Below are 20,979 nucleotides of genomic sequence, written 5' to 3' on the forward strand. Positions count from 1 at the left end.
CAAAATCGTCAATGTTTCAAAGGACTCCACACATATGTACATGAAGGTGTCTGAGGTTTGATTATCCCCTACTTTAGTGTATATACAGTAAAGTCTCGTTATATCGATATCGGATATATCGATAGTCCCGGTTATATCGATACTATTTCTAAGCACGCACGGAGAAAATTACATGCAAACAGGGTCGGATATATCGATAGTCCCGGTTATATCGATATTTTTTCGGACTCCCTTGAATATCGACATAACAAGACTTTACTGTATTTGAACACACCTACACACACACACACACACACACACACACACACACACACACACACACACACACACACACACACACACAAAATGACGAAGAACTCCTACATCTCTGTTTAAGGCCCGACGCTCAGAAAGTTATAATTCGATTGTTGTCACAGCTGAGGCTCATTCAGGCTTCTCTTGCTGAATACCTGAAAAAAAACATTCTTGCCTCTCCGTCCCCCTTTCTCATTGTTTGTAGGGTTGCCCTCATTCAGTCTGTTCCTCCCTCAGAGAGAAATAAGATGAGAGGCATCAGAGGAGAAGGAGGGGGAAGGTTAGGGTGCCACAGACGGAAGGAGAAACAATGAAAGGAAGCAAGATTGAAAGAGCAAAGCTAAGAGCGAAATAACACTGGAAACTGAAATACGTATTTTGATCAGACCCATATTTGTATTTATTTATTTGCTGTGCTATGGGGAGAAATACATACGTCTTCAAAGTGTAAGAACGTCTTGCAGGATTGTGGAATTTTGTCATGGCTCCTGATCATCAAACTCCACAACCAAAAAACAGTCTTTGAAGATGATTTTTCAAACTCATGCAGCTGCTTCTGCCTCAGGCTACACGATTCAACCCCAGCAGCATCTCAAATGAATTCATCACTGATTTTTCATTATTCTTCTTCATCTTTTTCTGGAGGCCTCAAGAGTATACTTAGGAGTGTCCATGATACAATGGCTGAATGTGCGGTTGCCCTAACAACTCGAGATTGAATTGGTGTCCGTTGTACTTTTCTTAGCAGTTGTGTATAGCGCAATGGTTCTTAATCTATTTGGCAGCATCGAACCCCACCAATTTCATATGCTCATTCACCAAACCCTTCTTTCAATGACTGTGCCCACTAACTGCAGACTAGACTGAGGTGTGGACCTTGCGAACCCCTGAGACCGACTCACCGAACCCCGAGGGTTCAATCAAACCCAGTTTAAGAATCATGGACACATATGCACCGGCTGTGCTGATACAGTTATCCAACCATGAGGGCAGTATGCCAGCCCTAACTTCTATCAGTATCTGAAGGGACTGTCCTTTTGTGGACATGCTCGGGCCCACGGATTGTCTCTACAAACGAGTGCTCAGAAAAGATTTAGGCAGATTTGTGTTCAGCATTTGGGGAAAAAAATGTTCACAGAATAAATCTTAGGTCTTAGAGTACATTCATACATTTCTCCTTTATTCTCGCAAGGGTCGCGGGCCTTGCTGGAGCTTATGCCGGCCATCTTCAGGCGGGGGTCACATTGTACTGGTTGCCAGCCAATCGTAGACGCACCTTGGGTCAATTTGGAATGTTCAATCAGCCTGCCATGCATGTTTTTGTAATGTGGTAGGAAACCGGTGAACCCTGATAAAAGCCATGCATGCAAAGGGAGAACATGCAAAAGGCAAGAGCTCTTTGAGTACAGTGGACCCCCCCCTCACAAAAAAAACAATTATACTATTCATTTAAGGTAATTTATGAAAATGGTTTCATTTGTGCTTTTGTGTCTTGAGACATGTTTCAATTTACATTCAAGACCAGAACGATGGACCCTCCATAATTTACCCAGTTTGCGGTTTGAATATTGTTTTCATGAGTCTCTGCAAAGAACTATCCAAATCATCCGCTACGTCCTTCACTAAACAGACAAAATGCAGAATCATCTTATGTGGAGATTGACATCATTTTGGAGCCTGTGGAAAAAGAACGATTGGATTTGCATCATCTCATGTCATCCACTCAAATTCCCCTTTTTCCAGGTGTTTCTCGACTGGACGATCAAATATTCATCAATCGCAATCCCGGCGTTCCCTCTGTTGTCAAGTTCCACCCTTTCAACACCTGCATAGCTGTAGCTGACAAGGATAGCATCTGGTTTGATCACGCACAAAAGACACACAACACCAATCTACAAATGGTCATGCCGCCGGACTGACAAGTTTCTGTTCTGTCCAATACAGCTTTTGGGACTGGGAGAAGGGAGAGAGATTGGACTATTTCTTCAATGGCAACCCTCGCTACACCCGCATCACAGCCATGGAGTATCTCAACGGGCACGACTGCTCATTGCTGCTGACTGCAACAGGTTGCAAAAATACATCAACACTCTACACTCGTGGACGTGTTGTGCATGTTGATGTGTAACAATTCACACTGCGGTTCAAAAAGCTCACTTGATTTTTTTTTTTCCATGTTTCCCAGAATAATACTGCTATGTGCGTGTCTGTGTGCGTGTGTGTGTGTGTGTGTGCGCGTGTGTGTGTGTGTGTGTGTGTGTGTGTGTGTGTGTGTGTGTGTGTGTGTGTGTGTGTGTGTGTGTGTGTGTGTGTGTGTGTGTGTGTGTGTGTGTGTGTGTGTGTGTGTGTGTGTGTGTGTGTGTGTGTGTGTGTGTGTGCGCGTGTGGTGTGTGTGTGTGTGATCTAAAATATTCAAATTAGGATGTTATTCTTTTTTTTGGGGGGGGGGGTGAGGGGGAGTCAAGTCCAAGTGGGTGCAGCAGTTTTCAGATCTTTTCACAGATTCTCAAATGAAGACAATTGTGTATATGTTCATTTTGAAGTACTGTACAGTAATACCTCAGCTCACAAACTTCGCCTCACAAACATTAAATTCACGAGCATATAATATCGGCTGACGAACTAGTTTTCGGCGGACGAACCAACCCACATGGTGCCACAGTGGCTGGCGGACTAGTTTTCTTTGAGTGCGGACGTGGTTTGTCTTTGCATGTAGTACTTTTGCTATTATGGGACCGAAAACGACCCCACCACGGGCTAGTGGTAAGCCGAAGAAGACACAAAAGAAAATTACGGTGGAGCAGAAGAAGATCATCAAAAAACACGAACGAGGTGTGCGTTTGTGTGACATAGCGTCTCAGTACCATTACGCTAAGTAGACCATTGCTACCATCCTTCGAAACAAGGAAGCTATTAAGGGTGCGTGTGTGGCTACGGGTGTTTCCGTGTTGTCTAAGCAACGATCTCAGGCAATAAAGTGATTGATAAACTTCTGTCGATTTGGATTACCGAAAAGCAGCTAGCAGGGCACAGTGTGAATGAGGGTATTATCGCCGAGAAAGCACAGCAACTTCACTCAGATATCATCAAGAGGAAACTACATCGACCATCACAAAGGTAAATAAAAAGACTTTATTATACTGTACCGTTTATTTATTTGATTACAATACAATAGCACATTTATTATACATAAAATGGGGTATATTTTGTGTAGTTTGTGTCAAAAATTGTGGTTTGTGGGCACCTGGGAATGGATTAGTCTCATTTTAACGGTTTCCTATGGGAAATAAAAGTTCGGAAGATGAACTTTTTGGCTCACACACACTTTGGATTGGATTGGATTGGATTGGATATGCCTTTATTAGTCTCACAGTGGAGAAATTTACATTTCACAGCAGCAAAGCGATGAAAGGAATGAAAGTAGAAAAACGAAATACATGAGCTGCTGGAAAGGCGGCGCCGTCTTGAAGTCAAAAGAACAAAAAAAAAACTAAATAACAAATAATATGACAGCATAGAGACAATATGACAAAACATCTGGGAACCAATTAAGTTCGTGAGCTGAGGTATCACTGTATTGCGTTTTAGATTTTTGCTTTACCTTCAGGGTTATTGTCTTGTTGACAGATAAATAATTGAAAGCTGTTTATATAGTTTTATGAATGAACACCAGACTACCATTTTATGTCCAATTTATGGGGGAAATGTCGGAATTCACAAAGGCTTTCCATGCTTGTTTCTTCCAATGTAGACAGCTGAGTCTGCACCTGAAAAGTTAGCCCATCTGAGTTGCGACATGTGCCTGCTGAGTGTTTGCTTGGTTTCCTCAATACGTCAGTCTATTGCTCCCTGCATTTAACAGAATATACAACATTGTTTTCCCGGTTATAAGCTGTCCAGTGTACTCCAGTCTGTCCAGTGTGCTACTTCAGTTTAATCAATTCAATGCCCTGAGAACACAAGGACTGAAATGAATATGAATATTCACAAGCATGTAATATTCATTTGTTCTTTTTTTAAGTAAATAAATACTGTTGACGGGTAGCCCGGTAGTCAAGTGGTGAGCACGCCGACTTCACACTGCAGAGGTCTTAAGTTCAAATCCCTCTACAGCCACCCTGTGTGGAATTTGCATGTTTGTAGGTTTTCTCCGGGTCCTCTGGTTTCCTGGTGCATTCCAAAACATGCATGGCAGGCTGATTGAAGACTCTAAAATTGTCCCTCGCTGTGAGTGTGAGTGTGGATGGTTGTTTGTCGCTGTGTGTTCTGCGAATGGCCCCGCCTAGTGCCCGAAGCCGGCTGGGATAGGCTCCAGCACCCTCAATGACCTTAACGAGGATAAAGCGGTCTGGAAAATGAATGAATGAACGAATGAATGAATGAATGAATGAATGAATGAACGAATGAATGAATGAATGAATGGTGTTGACAAGATTTTGTTGTGTGAGTGCATGGTAGGGCTGTCAGACTCCCAATAATTTAGAATCGCCTACTCTATTGATTAAGAAAACTGTTTTTGGTTTCTTGTTACATGTTTGCAAATGACCCTATGTGGAGTTTTCATGTTCTCCCCGGGCCCGCGTGGGTTTTCTCTGGTTTTCTCTGGTCTCTCTGGTTTCCTTCCACATTCCAAAAACATGCATGGCAGGCAGATTGAACACTCCAAATTGTCCCGAGGTGTGAGTATGAGTGCGGATGGTTGTTTGTCTCTTTGTGCCCTGTGATTGGCTGGCAACCAATTCAGGGTGTCCCCCGCCTCGTGCCCGAAGACGGCTGGGATAGGCTCAAGCACCCTGCGCCACTCTAATGAGGAATACACTGTACTGAAAATGATGGATGTCATATTTTGATTCAACACAAAAGATAACAGTCTGCTATCATAAAGAACTACAGAAGTCTGAGAATAATTACTGTTGAGCGATTAATATCAGGCAATTGAAGAGAAAAACCACCTCTCGTACCTGAAAACCATCAATCCGGCTCAAAGCTGTTACATTATTATGTTGCCAATGAATTTGATAATCAAATACTTTATGACCCTCAGCCCCGACCGACTTACTCGCACAAGTACAGATACCTTAAGGGCCTCACAGACAATCACCTCTGATTGAAAAAAGAAAGAAAAAAGCTCTGATCCATGATTACAAAGAATTCTCGCCTCCTGTGTTGTACCGTACTTTATACTGTAGTGAGTTCTGACCCTGCCATTGTGTAAAGTCAATTGGTGTCAAGAGTTTTACAGGTTTTAACTGTTAGGCCGTGAAGATATTGTGTCTCTAATTGGTTGGCGGCACAACTGTCAGATTGTGATAGTGGTATTCTACGAAAAAAGAAGCCAACCAGATGAATTTACTCAACAAAATTGCAGCTTTATCGTTTCCTCCCACCAGCTCATTTGGAACCTCATTTGTTTTTGAGCCGCGATAATTTTAATATACGGCACGCACGCTTGTATGTTCATCATCTTTCATCAAGCGAATAATTCACTTAGCCTTTGCGCAACACAATGTGATCTTCAACAGACTTGTAACAGTTTGTCTTCACAAAATATTTTCACCGAACTTGAAACAAAAGGCTGACTTTCTTTTCCTCTCGACTGGAAAGTATGATCAAAACCAAGAGATAAATGACTAAATGCCATCTTGTCAAAATGGATCATGCACTCCAAGAGTGATCGATGAAAGGACTTCAATAAGGACATGAAATATAAAATATATGTACATATCTATAGTTTAAAGGTAAAAGCGAAGCAGTAAAGAGTAAATCAAGTGGAGACTTTTATGGCCAGTAATAACTTTCATGGAGGTGTGTGTAGACATGTTTTATGTCTGCCTCTACATCTTCGCTGAGAGTTGACATGGCTCTGCAGCATTTTGTTTTTTCTCAGATTTTTTTGAAAGCCTTTTGATGTTTCAGTGAAGCACGTTTGGTCATGGACATGTTGTGCTTGTTTTGAAAGAATCTATTCAACATTTCCATCCAAATATTACAGTGTAGGTCAGAAAAGTAACACTTCCAAATTGACTGCTGCGCCTCCTTTTGACCTCATCGCATTTCTTGGTGCCCATTAGGACCTTGCTCTTCTCAATATTCTCTTTTTCCAGATGATGGAGCCTTGCGTGTTTGGAAAAACTTTGCTGACCAGAAGAATCCGGAGATGGTGACTGCGTGGCAGGGTCTCTCTGATATGCTGCCTACGACCAGAGGTCAGCCCTCCACCAGCGCTCACAGTAAAGACTTTGATCTTACTATCCTCCCACCATCCCCTCTCATAGTAGTTTGAGTTGTCTCTTTGTCCATCCTAGTACCGACATGCCTATCTCGTGAAAATATTTCACTGCTACAGAATTTCCGCAGAAAAACGTCATAAAGTCTTCAAATCCACAAGTCTGAAAACAAGGCCTGAATTGCCATTTAATTGTTTTAAATCAATCTATCTATCTAGGGCAGGGGTGGGCAAACTTATTGACTCGCGGGCCGCATTGGGTTCTAAAATTTGACAGAGGGGCCGGGCCAGGGGCATTTGGAGGGAGTGTTTGGGCCGGAAATACTCTGAACAAGTTATGTCCATAATTTATAAAATCACTTCAAATGACTTCGACTGAACGTATTTTACAAGGATTCCACAGCATATAGCTATAGTTTACGTTTTAAGACTTGCGCTGAATATTCATGAAGTCTTGTTTTCGAGTTGATGAGGATCACCATGTGATGTCACGTTTGGACCGCCCCTGACCGAGAAAGCGACATACAATGCATTTTGGGTACTTTGTTTGGTCTGAAAACTTCGTGTTGATCCGTGTTGATGGTGAAATTAGAAGAAAAACACAAATAACGCCATGGTGAATTGTTGTGTGTTGCACCAAGACAACTATTTGATATTCGCTGACACAAATTCCCAGCTGACAAATCAGCCCATTTCCAACGGAGCTTGGGCGCAATCTTCTGCATTATCTGGGTGCTACATTGCTGTCATTGACGGCTCAAATTGATATGGGAGGACTCCTGGAATCAATTGCAAACATTTATGCTTTCCTCTTCAGAACTATTTGAATCATATTCATAACTGGATGAGTAACAAGAAAACATCTCCGAATCTGAAGCCATTGTTTTGATTCTCGATCAAAGGCAAGACGTCTTGGCGTGACGTCACGAACAAAGGGGTGGGACCTTCTGAAACTGATCATTTCCGAATTCATTTTGAAGTCATTTTTATTGGTGTTTTTCATTTAACTAAAAATATCAGCCTGCCTGATTTGGGTATTTTAGATGCTATAAAACGTTTTTCTGACGTCAGTGGGAAACAAAAACAAAAAATGGTGCCGGTTGTCCTTTAAATGTAGTGTGTACAAACCTCATAGCACAGTAAGAACCCAATTTATTAACTGTCTTTCAAATGTGAAAATTATCCTTGATCAGTTAATAAATTTGTCTCAAGGAATATGGCGTTTACATACTATTTCGCAGATACTTGGAGGAGGAAATGGAAATAGATTAAAATAACATATGCACTGTGATTTACCAAGATTGCGTCTGTTTTTAATAAGTTTCCATCGAAGGGGCAAAGTTAAAGAAATCAACATTTATTGAAAAATGGAATCACTTTCAACATTCAAAACATATTATTACACAACGAAATATTCAAGCTCAATAATACCGACTTGTGTTAAATTCCGCCAAATCATAGATGGTTTGTCCTGACCGCGCGCTCAACAAACTCCTCACTGACGTCCTCGCCTTCACGCGCAAACAATACACGTGTACCGTCGCCGAGCACTCAAACATAGACTACCTGCAGTTGAAATTTGCATACTCGGCACGGCAGCCAATCAGAAGCCTGCTTCTTTCTTCCGGACTTTCGCAAGCGTTATAAAGTCGTGCAATTGCATGTCATTTTCCAAAATAGATGCACAGAACCTCAGCCCAGAAGAAAGATTCAAAAGAAGCTAACAACATATGTGACGCTACAAAACGTAAATTTACATTAAACCGTGACTGTAAAGTGTACGTGAGATTTATGAAAGGGGCTTAGTGGCTCGTAGGAAGCAATGCAAACGTTGCATTGTGCACCGCAATGACAATCGACTACTGCAGCAAAATATACAGCCATGCACATTTTTTACATTTACCGTAAATTAAGCAACGTAGCATTTGTAGTAGGTGCATTCTTGATTTAAAAAAACTTTATACTTTGTTACAATGATTTTTAATGTGATTAGTTGTCTCATTGTGCTTCAAGTTGTGAAAAATGGGGCAGGCAACGTTTCAGATATCTGCCCTGTTATTCGCTAACTTTTTGTCATGAGTTTTAGACACTGTTTGTACTATAATTTGGGCAAGTTCGGCGGGCCGGATTAAAAAGCCTAACGGGCCGTATGTGGCCCGCACGCCGTAGTTTGCCCATTTCTGATCCAGGGTCTTAGAAAATGTGAACGCATGATCAGTCCTTTTTTAAGACTAAGTTAGTTAAAAATAGATTAGCGCTGTTAAAAAACAAAACAAAAAAGATACCATATTTTCCGCACTGTCACATGCTTTGGATTATCAGGTGCTTTGGGAAATTTTGGATTTGAAAGGAATTTACTTTTTACAAAGCAAGAACAACTTCTGATTTCTCGAGAAAAATGGACAGGTTGCTTCAATTTAAGCGGCAACTTTCATCTTAGGCAGCTGGCTAAAAAAAACTATGCTTTTCTATGAGCACCTTGAAGCAGTAATTCATGCCTTTGTCACATCTCGGCTCAATGACTGTAATGCACTTTACTTTGGAGTCAGTCAATCCTCTGTAAGGCGTCTGTAGTCGGTCCAGAATGTTGCTGCTCGCCTCTTGACTGGTACTCGTAAGAGAGAGCACATAACTCCTACTCTGGCATCCCTTCACTGGCTCCCTTCACTGGCTCCCTACACATTTTAGAGTTATTTCCAAGACTTGTTTTCAAGTCTTTAAATGGCCTCCCTCCATGGGTGGACTCGCGGGGTGCTTATTACAAATATTTAAGGTGTGGACAGAAAGCACCAGTAACATCAAAGCCATCCTAAATTTTCAGTCCACACGTTTAGCGAACATCTTCATCTTTATTAAGTTTGTAGCGTTGCTTGTTCTGTAACCACAAGGGGACACAAGCAAGTGTCTTATTGTGCCGGTCCCAAGCCCGGATAAATAAAGTACAGAGGGTTGTGTCAGGAAGGGCATCCGATGTAAAAGCTTAGCCAAATCAAACATGCCACTAAAGCCTCTGAAGATGGAGGACACTGATTCGCTGAGGTGACCCCTGAAGGGAAAAGCCGAAAGGAAAAGAAGACATTCCTATCATTTGAATTGACTGGTTTATATTAAATAAAGTTCAACCACTGCAAAATGATTTTTCCCTGAGTTGCATCTCACAGAATATCAGAAAACCATTGTTGGCTTTTAAGGTGTAATTAAATGTTTGCGATTATTGACAAATTTCTTAGATTTAGATAGATTTAACCTATATGGATTTCTTTTCCCGATACACTTTGAGTTGAATGTTTTTGAAATCAGGACAATAGTCAGTCAGTTCTATCAGTGATATAACTTTTGAGTTTCTCTCTCGGTGGCAGCTGTCATTGCCAGTGACACATGTCACTGAATAATTCATCAGTCGTAACTGACAAAGTCAACACGTTTGTTAAACTGTCAATTTTATTCCCCTTTTGTTGTTGTTTTTTTCTTTCTAATCATTTTAATGAGTAACCCTTGATCCTTCTTCTTCAGTGGTACGCAGTATTTACGGCCCCGAAAAAAGCCTTGGGGGGTGGTGGTGGATTTGGCATCAAGTTTAAATTGTGTTCTTTTGACATACCTCCAGGAGGCATTTGCAAACATTTGCAGCAAGCTCGACTCCCACAGTGCAAACTGCAGAGGCAAAGATCCAACTTTCGAGTTGCTCTCTCCTAGATTTTCTCCCCCCACCAAAAATGAAGTTTATGTTGGCAGTTATATTTTTTTATTATGTGATCTTGATAAATGAATTGAGGCCGTTTTATCAAACTACAGTAAAGTCTCGTTATATCGATATCGGTTATATCGATAGTACCGCTTATTACGATACTATTTCTATGAACACAATGAGAAAATTACATGCACGCAGGATTGGATATATCGATAGTCCGGTTATATCGATATTTTTTCGGACTCCCGAGAATATCGATATAACGAGACTTTACTGTACTTTTAATATATTCAATGAAATCTACACGAAATACATTTTTTAAATGGTCACACTAAGGTGAGTGTGCGGTCGATAGAACACGTTTTCCATAAGGCTCCCATTTCACTAAGTGGTAGCGACGAGCAAGTGCATTCACTTGCTCATTGCTGACTCACTGGCTGATTGGTTTTCTGGGCACAGGTGGGCATCGTCACGAGCGCCTGAAGGGGCCTGCTGCAAAGCAAAGCGCTAACAACTAGCGTCACTCTGCCTGTGTGTGTGTGTGTGTGTGTGTGTGTGTGTGTGTGTGTGTGTGTGTGTGTGTGTGTGTGTGTGTGTGTGTGTGTGTGTGTGTGTTGTGTGTGTGTGTGTGTGAGAGAGAGAAGAGAGTGTGTGTGAAAGGAGAGGCATGAGGATGGGGGAGGGTGGGAGAGAGAGAAAGAGAGAGAGAGGGAGGGAGGGAGATTAAGAGAGCGCGAGCGAGATCCTTGTGGCACAAATTGCCCCCCGAGACTTGTCCTCTCGCACACGGGGCCTAGTTTTCTCAAAAACTCCCCCAGTGCTTGTTATCCTTCTGCACGTGCAATTAGAAGCATTTGGTGTTCATTTGAGTCCTTTTTAACAATGAAGGCTCCCAGATTTAACTCGATTGACGCATCACTCATCAATTTGAGAGTTGTTGCCGTTTCTTGGTCCCTCAGCATGATTGTAACAAATAATTGCGTGCATTACATTTTTTTGTGTATGGAGCATCGTCTCACTAAATCTAATAATACAAAACTGATAAATATTACACAAGTCTTTGTGCTGCCAAAAACAGACTCTGCCACACACAAGCACTCTCATTATTAATTAATGTCCACAGTCATTGCATCCCTGACCTGTCGTAACATTGCGCTGTTCTCTTTTTGTTGTTGACCCAAGGCTCTTGCTGTTTGTTGCGCTTGCTGTCGTCGTGCTTGTTTTTTGTTTTGTAATATTCTTTCACGCCGTCATTTCTAAGATTCTGAATAAGGCTGCCTGTTCCCTGTATTCATACACCTCCACAATCTTGTAAGAGTTACCTAATCATGTTTTTTACTATTGGCAACGTTGTGGTCATTTTTGATAGCACCTCAGATTATTTGATTATCACATTAGCTTTTCAACAAAGTAGTAGCAGCTTAGTTTGTTTTCTTTCAGCCTGTTTGGAGGCTGCTGGGTTCTCTTCGTCATCTCTGGTGGGACACAGAAGCCTTGTTCATTCCTCTGCCCTGTGAATGCAAATAAAGAACCCTTTGTGAGTGTGTTCCTGTGTGCTCAAGCAAAGTGTCCATGCTAATTTGTTGCTTGCTTTGTTGCATACCTCCCACCTACCCCCCCCCCCCCCCCCCTTCGATCTGCTCTCCCTGCTCACAGGTATAGCCAGAAGGGTTTCCATTTATCTGGACAGAAGTAAACAAGGTGGTGAGTCTAATACTTCTTTTTCTCAACTCCTCCACCCCCAATTTCCTCATTGAAAGGTGTCAAAATAAACCATCACAAGCTTGATCTGATTTTGCTTTCCCACACCACATGATTTGTGTGGCAGCCTCTGCTCAATCTCACCTAGGATGAAACAAGACACCCGAAAGAGAACAAAAATAACCATTGCATTCGTTTCCAATACATGCAAACTAAGCCTTCTTCCTCTATCTGCCAATCACAGGATGTACTCACTGTTGATTATCAATAAACTACACAAAATGTCTACATTGTGGATGGGTGGCATACATGCTAAGAACACTGCAAACTCAATTTTCCTGCAGTTTCTTTGAGTGTGTCAAAATAGAAGTGTTCTGCTAGGCCCAAACTGCAAAGTCCATTGGATCCCTTATTCTTCATTAAATATTAAATTAAGCATAACCAAACTATCACCCAAACAAATTGCAATTTCCCCCCCCTTCACACCTTTTTTTATATCCATTGTTTAAGGAACCAAGAGGTGGAGGTAGGATTCCACCAGGGGTCAGCTCTGAGCCCCTTCTTATTCACTATGGTGATAGACAGGCTGACAGACGATGTTAGACAAGAATCTCCTTGGACCATGATGTTTGCAGATGACATTGTGATCTGTAGCGAGAACAGGGAACAGGTGGCGGAGAAACTAGAGATGTGGCGGTATACCCTGGAAATGAGAGGAATGAAGATCAGTCGCAGCAAGACGGAATATATGTGTGTGAATGAGAGGGACCCAAGTACAAGAGTGATGCTACAGGGAGAAGAGATAAAGAAGGTGGAAGATTTTAAGTACTTGGGTTCAACTGCCCAGAGCAATGGAGAGTGTGGAAAAGAGGTGAAGAAGCGTGTCCAGGCAGGCTCGAACGGCTGGAGAAAATTGTCAGGTGTGATGTGTGATAGAAGGGTTTCAGCTAGGATGAAAGGGAGGTATATAAAACGGTGGTGAGACCAGCCATGATGTTTGGACTGGAGACAGTGCCACTGAAGAAAAGACAGGAAGCAGAGATGAAGATGTTGAGGTTTTCTTTGGGAGTGACCAGGTTGGATCAGACCAGGAATGAATATATCAAAGGGACAACTCATATCAGAGGCTTTGGAGAGAAAGTCAGAGAGGCCAGACTGAGATGGTTTGGACATGTCCCGAGGGGAGAGAGTGACTATATCGGGAGAAGGATGCTGAGCCTTAAACTGAGAGGAAGACCGAAGAGGAGGTTTAGGGATGTTGTCAAAGAGGACATGAAGGTAGCTGGTGTGAGAGAAGAGGAAGCACAAAACCGGGTTACATGGAGGACATCGATTCACTGTGGCAACCCCTGAAGGGAAAAGCCGAAAGGAAAAGAAGTTCAAGCACCCAAGAACCAAAACCCATCAATGCCACATTCACTGTCGACCAATGCACTTTTAAAAAGCAATGCACTGAATCTTAACTCATTCACTGCCAGACGTGCAAAAATGTGTCCACTCCAGTGCCAGGGTTTTTGTCATTGTCACTTGAATTCCATGACCTACATAATATTGAGTTTTAGGACTACATCAACATTAAATACAGAATTGTCATCATCATCAGAAATCATGATGAGAATAATCAGAAATAAAGAGATAATTCCTAAATGATATGAGTCTGGAGTTATATGAGCTTGAAATGAGGATGGCTGTCCAAAACACAATGCCATACATAAATATTTGTTTATATAGCACTTTAGCAACAGCTGAAGCTGTAACAAAGCACTAACATGGAAAATAACAAGGAAATGCTGCCCCCTTGTGGAAAATTAAAAAACAAAAACATTGCCAGAGGTCATGGCCAGCGCTTGATCTGCACCCAAGCATGAAAAAACAAAACTCGAACAAATTCGGGAGTGGCACTCTATGTCATATTTTCAATTCCCGAATACATTCTTGAATGGCAGTGAATGAGTTGACAGAAGTACTGGTCTTGAATTATGACATCTCGTTCAGTCCGTGATACAGAACAGTATTTATCTGGTCGTCTGTCGTCTATTCAGACAAAGCCATTTGGGTTATCTCAAGGTGAAGAATGATTTTTCTTTGTACATTTGACAACCTGTCTGAACTCCACCCTCTTCATATTAAGATAGACTGATAAATAAGTTTTAAGAATGATGAATTGGGGCCCTAAACCTCCTCCATTACCCTATGCCAGATTTACCTCAAATTCTGGTTTCATAATTTGCATGTAGCCCGACCTCTGTTTTATTGGGGCGGAGCCACCCCGTGAGTGACGATGCGGTGTTCACGCTGTTAAACTTGGGAGGAACCAATGAAAGTAAAGCGAGTGGGGTTGCTTGCTGCAAAGTCTAGTGCTTGCGTGCGGACCGCGCGGCCTTTGCTGATTTTACTGCTGCTGCTGCTGCGCCACCATTAATATGCACCGGCCATCACTTGAACAGGAGAGGAGGGTTGTGTGCAAAAACAGATGCAAATGTTTCTTTACGTTGAAGAGCGCGGTGTCTATCAGACAAAGTTCTGAGTTTGGTTAAGCAGTTTCACGGGCAGAGATTTATAGCAAAGGGAGCTACAGTAAAGTCTCATTATATCGATATTCTCGGGAGTCGGAAAAAATATCGATATAACCGGACTATCGATATATCCGATCCTGCGGCATGTAAATTTTCTCCTTGCGTTCATAGAAATAGTATCGTAATAAGCAGTACTATCGATATAACCGATATCGATATAACGAGACTTTACTGTATGTGTATCAGTGGCGAAATTAAACTGAAACCAAGGAATGGTGTCGCCGTTCTGGAGCAATTTTTATAACCTGGATTAGAATAACATTGCAGTTGTAGTCAAAACAATGTTGAGCACGCAGATTTTCAAACTTTTTTTCATAGGTCATTTGTGTTCCAAACAATGATGCATAATAGGATTTACTTGAATAGAAGAGTTACAGTTAAATAAAAATAAATCGGGCAATTTCTAGTGACGGTAAAACACAAAATAGTTCATTGGCTTGCAAGAGGGGTATGAGAGAATATCAATATGCATTGAATCCATGCTATTCAAGCAGGGGAGCGACCAAGCAACTGTAAAGAACGAATTTCATTGCAAATTTGTCACGTTCGCACAAAGGGAATACATTTGCTTGTATATATAGTTTGCAACACAAAAAATGTCACAAACTGTCATCCCAAACAATTAGCATTTTAAGTACTGTGAAATATATTGTGCTACTTTTAAAATATACCACAGTGAAGCACACAGATATGAAACCTGACCGCACACAAGTGATTCTGATCTTCATGATGATGATTCGACACCCGTCTGAAAAAAATTCCATATACAGATTTACAATTTACAGTCACCGCTGGTTGTCTCAGTTAAAGGTAGGCTACGGTGCACTGTTAGATTTCTGATTAGATAAGCGTGTCAAGGGGCATGTGAACGTGCGAGCATGTGTGTAGGCGGAACTTTCACCTTGGCTTGGAGGAGGCTGGTTGATGTGATTGTGTGTGACATGTGGATGGTCACCATGTTTTGGGCTGAGGTCGTACAGCTCACCAAAAGAATGAACACAACCTCAATTTTTTGGAACGTGAACATCTTGATATCCGTGTCCTGGAAATGTAATCTGTTCAAGAGCACGGCAATTTTGATGTCTGGATTTTTTTAAATAACATTATAATTAATATTTTAATCATTCATGTATCCATCCATCCGTTTTCCAGACCACTTTATCCTCATTAGGGTCGCGAGAGATGCTGAAGCGTATCCCAGCCGTCTTTCGACACTAGGCGGGGGAGACCCTGCATTGGTTGATAGCCAATTGCAGTTCTCACAGAGACAACCAACCGTTCGCTCTCACACTCACAGATAGGGACAATTTTAGAGTCTTCAATCAGTCTGCCATGCATGTTTTTGGAATGTCGGAAGAAACCGGAGGAACTGGAGAAAACCCACGCAGGCCCGTGGATTACACGCAAGCTCCACACAGGGGGGCCAGACCGGGTCTTGAACTCACAACCTCTGCACTGTGATGCCAGCGTCCTATCCACTCGACTACAAATATATAAAAATAAATTATTTCAATCCTAATCATAACACATTGAATCCCAGTCCATTTTCGCTGGAACAAACACCTCAATCACATCCGTTTTGCCTGACTGCTGCAATAATTACATGCAGCCCACAATAATAAATCTGTCTTTTTTATCAGAAAAAAAGTTCTCCGTTATTTAGCAATCAACATGAGAAAATAGCTGCATTTTGTCATTTTCCAGGGGAAAACAAAGCATCTCATCTTGTAACAGCACCAACATCTAGATTAAACTTCTACAAAACAACATAGACAACCCCACATAATAGCCGATATATTGATCTGCATTCTATAGATCTGAGGAACACAAGCGAAAAAAATACTTGAATAAGTGTATGCACGTCGATCTTTGCATGAATAACATATCTTCGAATGCATCCTGGTTTCATTTCACTTGCTTTTGCGAAGGCCCTTTGGCTGCAGTGTCGCATTTTCAAGAGGCATACGATGTTCATGTACATGGAGCCTCTTTTGTCAACTGCTTCTTATTTTTGCATGAACAAAAGCGTCCTGCTGCCTTGAGAAACTCTTCTCCTCAGTTGTGGGCAATTTCCTTGCCCATAACCCATCCCCATGTGTTTCATCTGGTTCAAATACATTCACAACTAACTACACACTACTCCACCCAACTCTTTGCTAGCTTTTTCCTTCCATTCTTTTTTTTGCCTTTTGACTGCATCCAAAAAAAAGTTTGACATCTCTTGTCTTTTGAGCTCATGATGACCCCTTTTTCTTTGTATTTCCTGTACCTTGTTCACATTAGGGCTCAGAGAATTTGCCAAATCCAGGATTCAGAACCTATTGAAAAGACATGAAAGCTTTTTGTACAGGGAAAAAAACTGAGTAATAAAGGGCTGGGTTTTTTTTTTGTCATTTCGCGTGATGGACATCGTAACGTGAAACACATTATCCACATCTATATTCAAGCTTATCGAGTTGTTTATTACATAGCTTAGTCATTAGTCTTAATGTTGGACTCTGAAAAGAAGCATTTCTCTTTTTGAGGCAGCAGTGGCACGGTATTAATAAAACCTTCCATAGTTTACAGATAACAGTGCTGCACCGATGTATTTTGTTGCAATATATTTTAAACCAGTGTACATTTGTGGAGCATTCACACGTATAAAGATGTTCACTGAAGAGAAGTGTGTGAACCCCAGTGCAGCCCCGCTTGCGTTCACACGGTAGTTTCAGTGGCCGTGTCTTACGATAGTAATAATATGAAAATAACACATGCGCATGCGTACAAAGTACAGTGGTACCTCGGTTCTCGAACACCTCACTGTTCGAACAAATCAGTGTTCGAACAAAATATTCGAGATATTCTTGCTTCGGCGTTCGAACATCAATCGGTGTTCAGCAAAACCTTTATTCGAACGCCAATACGACGCGTGAGTGCGTACGCGAGGGTGGGGAGCTGAGCGGCGCACGGGTGTATCGCTCTGTTCGTGACCAACTGTTGTCGCTAGCGGACGTGCTGCGTTTTGCTCTAGCGTTTAATATAGGTGTACGAAGAGTTTTAGCCCCTAATCATGCCTCCAAAGAAAGTAAGTGCTGCTTAAAGTGACAAAACCAAAGTAGTGCGTACAACTATTTCATTTAAGAAAGAAATAATTGCAACATATAAAGGAGGTGTGCGAGTGTCTGATCTGGCGAGGGAATACAGCATGGCGAAATCTACGATCAGTACGATATTAAAGAATAAGGAGGCTGTGAAATCTAGTGATGTGACTGTGGGAGTGAGAGCAAGTGTCATTAGATAGATATTTTAAGAGAAAAGAACATCCTGTAGCCGAGTCATCCGTAGCTGTCACGTTCTGAGCGAGAGTGACGGCAGCTGACTCGTCGGAACGTAGTGGAATGTTTGGGATCCCAAAGCAGACACGTACTACCCAAGCAGGATGTTTATTCACAAATAAAAGAAAACACAGAGTAAGAAGGCAGGGGGTGATCCGACCCGCTTACTACGCCAAAAAGCAAATGGCACACGAGGGTGCAAAATTACGCAATCCCGGAAGATGACATAAATTTACGGGACGCAGGGAAAATACCTCGGACCGGATACACTCGCGCATCGTAGGAAGAGTCCAGGTACGGTGGCGAGTTGAGTCAATCATCCGGAATTGGCGAGGTGATCGCGAACCGTATAAATGCCCCGTGTCCGTATTTAGAGAATGACAGCGGGTGGAGAACGGCCGGGAGAGGCAGCCCCCCCCCCCGTCCCGCTGTCAACTCGCAAGTGACAGAAGCAAAGAGGTGGTTTCGGTGTTCGAAAAAATCGCTTTTCGAACAGGTTCCTAGAATGAATTATGGTCGAGAACCGAGGTATCACTGTACTTAATTTTGCCTGTCTTGTTTGTGACAAATTAAAAAAAAAAACTATGGTTTGTGCTTCTTGTTTGTACTTCCAGACAAATCAACGCCGTGGTCTATCAGACTCTGTAAACTGGCCCGCTACATAATTTTACTCAGCCCGCGAAAGCAAATCAAGCATGTCAAGTGCCATGATGCTTGCGAGAGTCCAAACCGAAATTTGAAATTGCCCCAAGTAAACCACAATAACAGTCATTATTCTTGACTTGAGATTGAAAACTAGTTATTCGTTAATTTGGTGTGCGTTCTGTATGTAATATGTGGAGAGATGAAATATTCTAATGTTTTCCCCAAATTCATAACTGCCGTCGAGAGGAAATCAGCAATGAAATCTACAATGTGGCCCGCGGCAAAAACACCCCTACCGTAATAGGATGACAGGGAGAGTAAGGAAAGCTAGCAGAACTTCAATTGAGCACGAAATACTGAAAGTAATCAACTCTTCTCACGCATAGCGGGATTACGAGGAGAGTGAAATCTTATGCATGCGCCGAGTCATAACAGCGACCTGCAAACACAGAAATATTTGCAGGTTCACGTGGCCCATTATTTGTCTTTGTAGTGTATACACATACCATACAGACACAACTCAGTGTTATTGGTATTCTTCTACACAATTATGTATTAAGACCACAGAGGTCCCCATATTTAAATACGTTTTACAGCTGTGGTTTCAGTAAGGAAGCCTTACATTTTTTCAATCTGCTTATTTGCTCATAGCAGTCTCTCTTCATTCTTGCAAGCACTTAACCACGGAATACCAACTCTTGGTGGTTTTCCGGTGTTTATTACAGTCATATAGAAATATCACCACAAGGAAGCTTTTCAAATTTCATTACCTCTGTTGTTAAAAGGAACCTACCAAATGAAAGGATAGATACTGATGCACTCAAGTTTAATCAGTTATACTTTGCAAATCCTAAAATCTTGGTTAACTTGAGACCACGGTGGACATGCTAAATCATGAACCTCCATGAAAAAAACGACAATAACAGGGTTGAAATTGGAATTAAGTGGTTGTAATACAGTACAGTGTATGTGTAAATGGTTCTTGTTTCAATTGCCTGCTCGGTTGATTTCAGACAGTTGAATTTCTGTTCATTTTGCATTGATGTACAGCACCTGGGATGACAAATCATTGATAGTTATTGTGTCCACAATTGCTTATTTGCTTGTTTCACACCTGTCTCGTGTCGCTAAGGTATTAATTAACACTCTTGTCAAAGGTGTGGTTGCAGTTCGAGTGGAATCCTGGGTACTTTTACAACAAAATAACAGGAGATACAATAAAAGAATAAATCTAGACCTTTGTTAGTACATTAGAAATGACACTTTGCAGGAAAACAAAAATATTAAACACAAATATTAAATGAAAATGTCTTGAAAATGTCACATTGAACTCAAATGATCCTCGCTAAAACTCAGTTTTAACGAGGAGGCATTTTGGTATTAGGCAAGGCAGACTTATTTAGGAACAGCTTTTTCTCCTCCAAGCAAGAGCTGAGGAGAAAACCAGTTTGAGCCAGTCTATTGAAATTCCCTCCCTCCGCCCACCCATATCGAGCACAAAACTCTTTTCACCGTGTTCGAGCACTCTAAACGGGCCGTCGTACGGCGGTCGGAGGGGAGAGCGGTGGGCATCGTGACGCACAAAGACGAAACGGGCTGACCTAAGAGCAGACGGAACAAATATTTTGGGGACGCAGTGGTGAATTGGTGCTGGAGTCAGGGGCTCTGCTGGCAAAAGGGGGAATGAAGGTGCACCCGAAGCTTCAGGCAGAAATTCACCAGGAACGCGGAGTGGTTGACCGAGCACTAACTCTGCGGGGGCGGCGTTAAGGTCTTCTTTAGGGGCCGAACGTAACCCGAGCAAGACCCACGGAAGCTGGTCGACCCAGTTACCGTCCGACAGCGCGGCCCGTAGCGCGGCTTTCAGTGACCGGTGGAAGCGTTCGCACATCCCGTTAGCCTGTGGGTAGGCCATAGTGCGGTGTACCTGCACACCCAAGGACTGCACCATGGCCGACCAGAGCTCGGACACAAACTGGGGGCCTCTGTCCGAAGTGAAATCGGATGGCGTGCCGAAACGTGCGACCCAGGACGACAGGAATGCGCGAGCAATATCTGCCGAGGTCGTGGAGGACAGGGGGACTGCTTCCGGCCACCTAGTGGTTCGATCGACCATGGTGAGGAGATGTGTGCAACCCTGCGAAGGAGGGAGGGGCCCGACCAGATCCACATGGACGTGGTCAAATCTCCTGTCCGGAATTGGAAAAGTTTCCAGGTTTGCTCGGGTGTGCCTGTGGACTTTGGCGCGCTGACATGCCACGCATGCAGCTGCCCACTTCCTGACGTCCTTCCGTAACCCAGGCCAGACAAACTTGGCCCCAATAAGTTTGACTGACGCCCGGACGCCAGGGTGTGAGAGGGAATGAATAGAATTAAAAATTCGCAGACGCCACTCCTGCGGAACCACGGGACGAGTGCTACCCGTAGACACATCGCAGAGGAGAGCGGGACCCCCTTCACACAGTGCCGCCTTCTCAAGTTTCAGGGCTGTGCCTGCTGCCTTGAGTTCGTGGATGTCCGGATCCTCAG

At 42.5% G+C, this 20,979-nt stretch overlaps 1 protein-coding gene across 1 annotated transcript in view; it reads left to right on the forward strand.

Moving 5' to 3' along the window:
* rptor (regulatory associated protein of MTOR, complex 1) overlaps nucleotides 1-20,979 on the forward strand; it is a 182,450-nt gene that overhangs the window by 144,181 nt on the left and 17,290 nt on the right. Inside the window, exons 27-30 of the mRNA XM_089007081.1 lie at nucleotides 2,038-2,152; nucleotides 2,239-2,363; nucleotides 6,399-6,524; nucleotides 11,868-11,915. Of these exons, the coding sequence (XP_088863207.1) occupies nucleotides 2,038-2,152; nucleotides 2,239-2,363; nucleotides 6,399-6,524; nucleotides 11,868-11,915 (414 nt within the window). The remainder of the gene's footprint in view (nucleotides 1-2,037; nucleotides 2,153-2,238; nucleotides 2,364-6,398; nucleotides 6,525-11,867; nucleotides 11,916-20,979) is intronic.

This window comes from Hippocampus bargibanti, linkage group LG10 (genome assembly GCF_051943395.1).
Source record: "Hippocampus bargibanti isolate YZ-2025 linkage group LG10, ASM5194339v1, whole genome shotgun sequence".
Taxonomy (NCBI): domain Eukaryota; kingdom Metazoa; phylum Chordata; class Actinopteri; order Syngnathiformes; family Syngnathidae; genus Hippocampus; species Hippocampus bargibanti.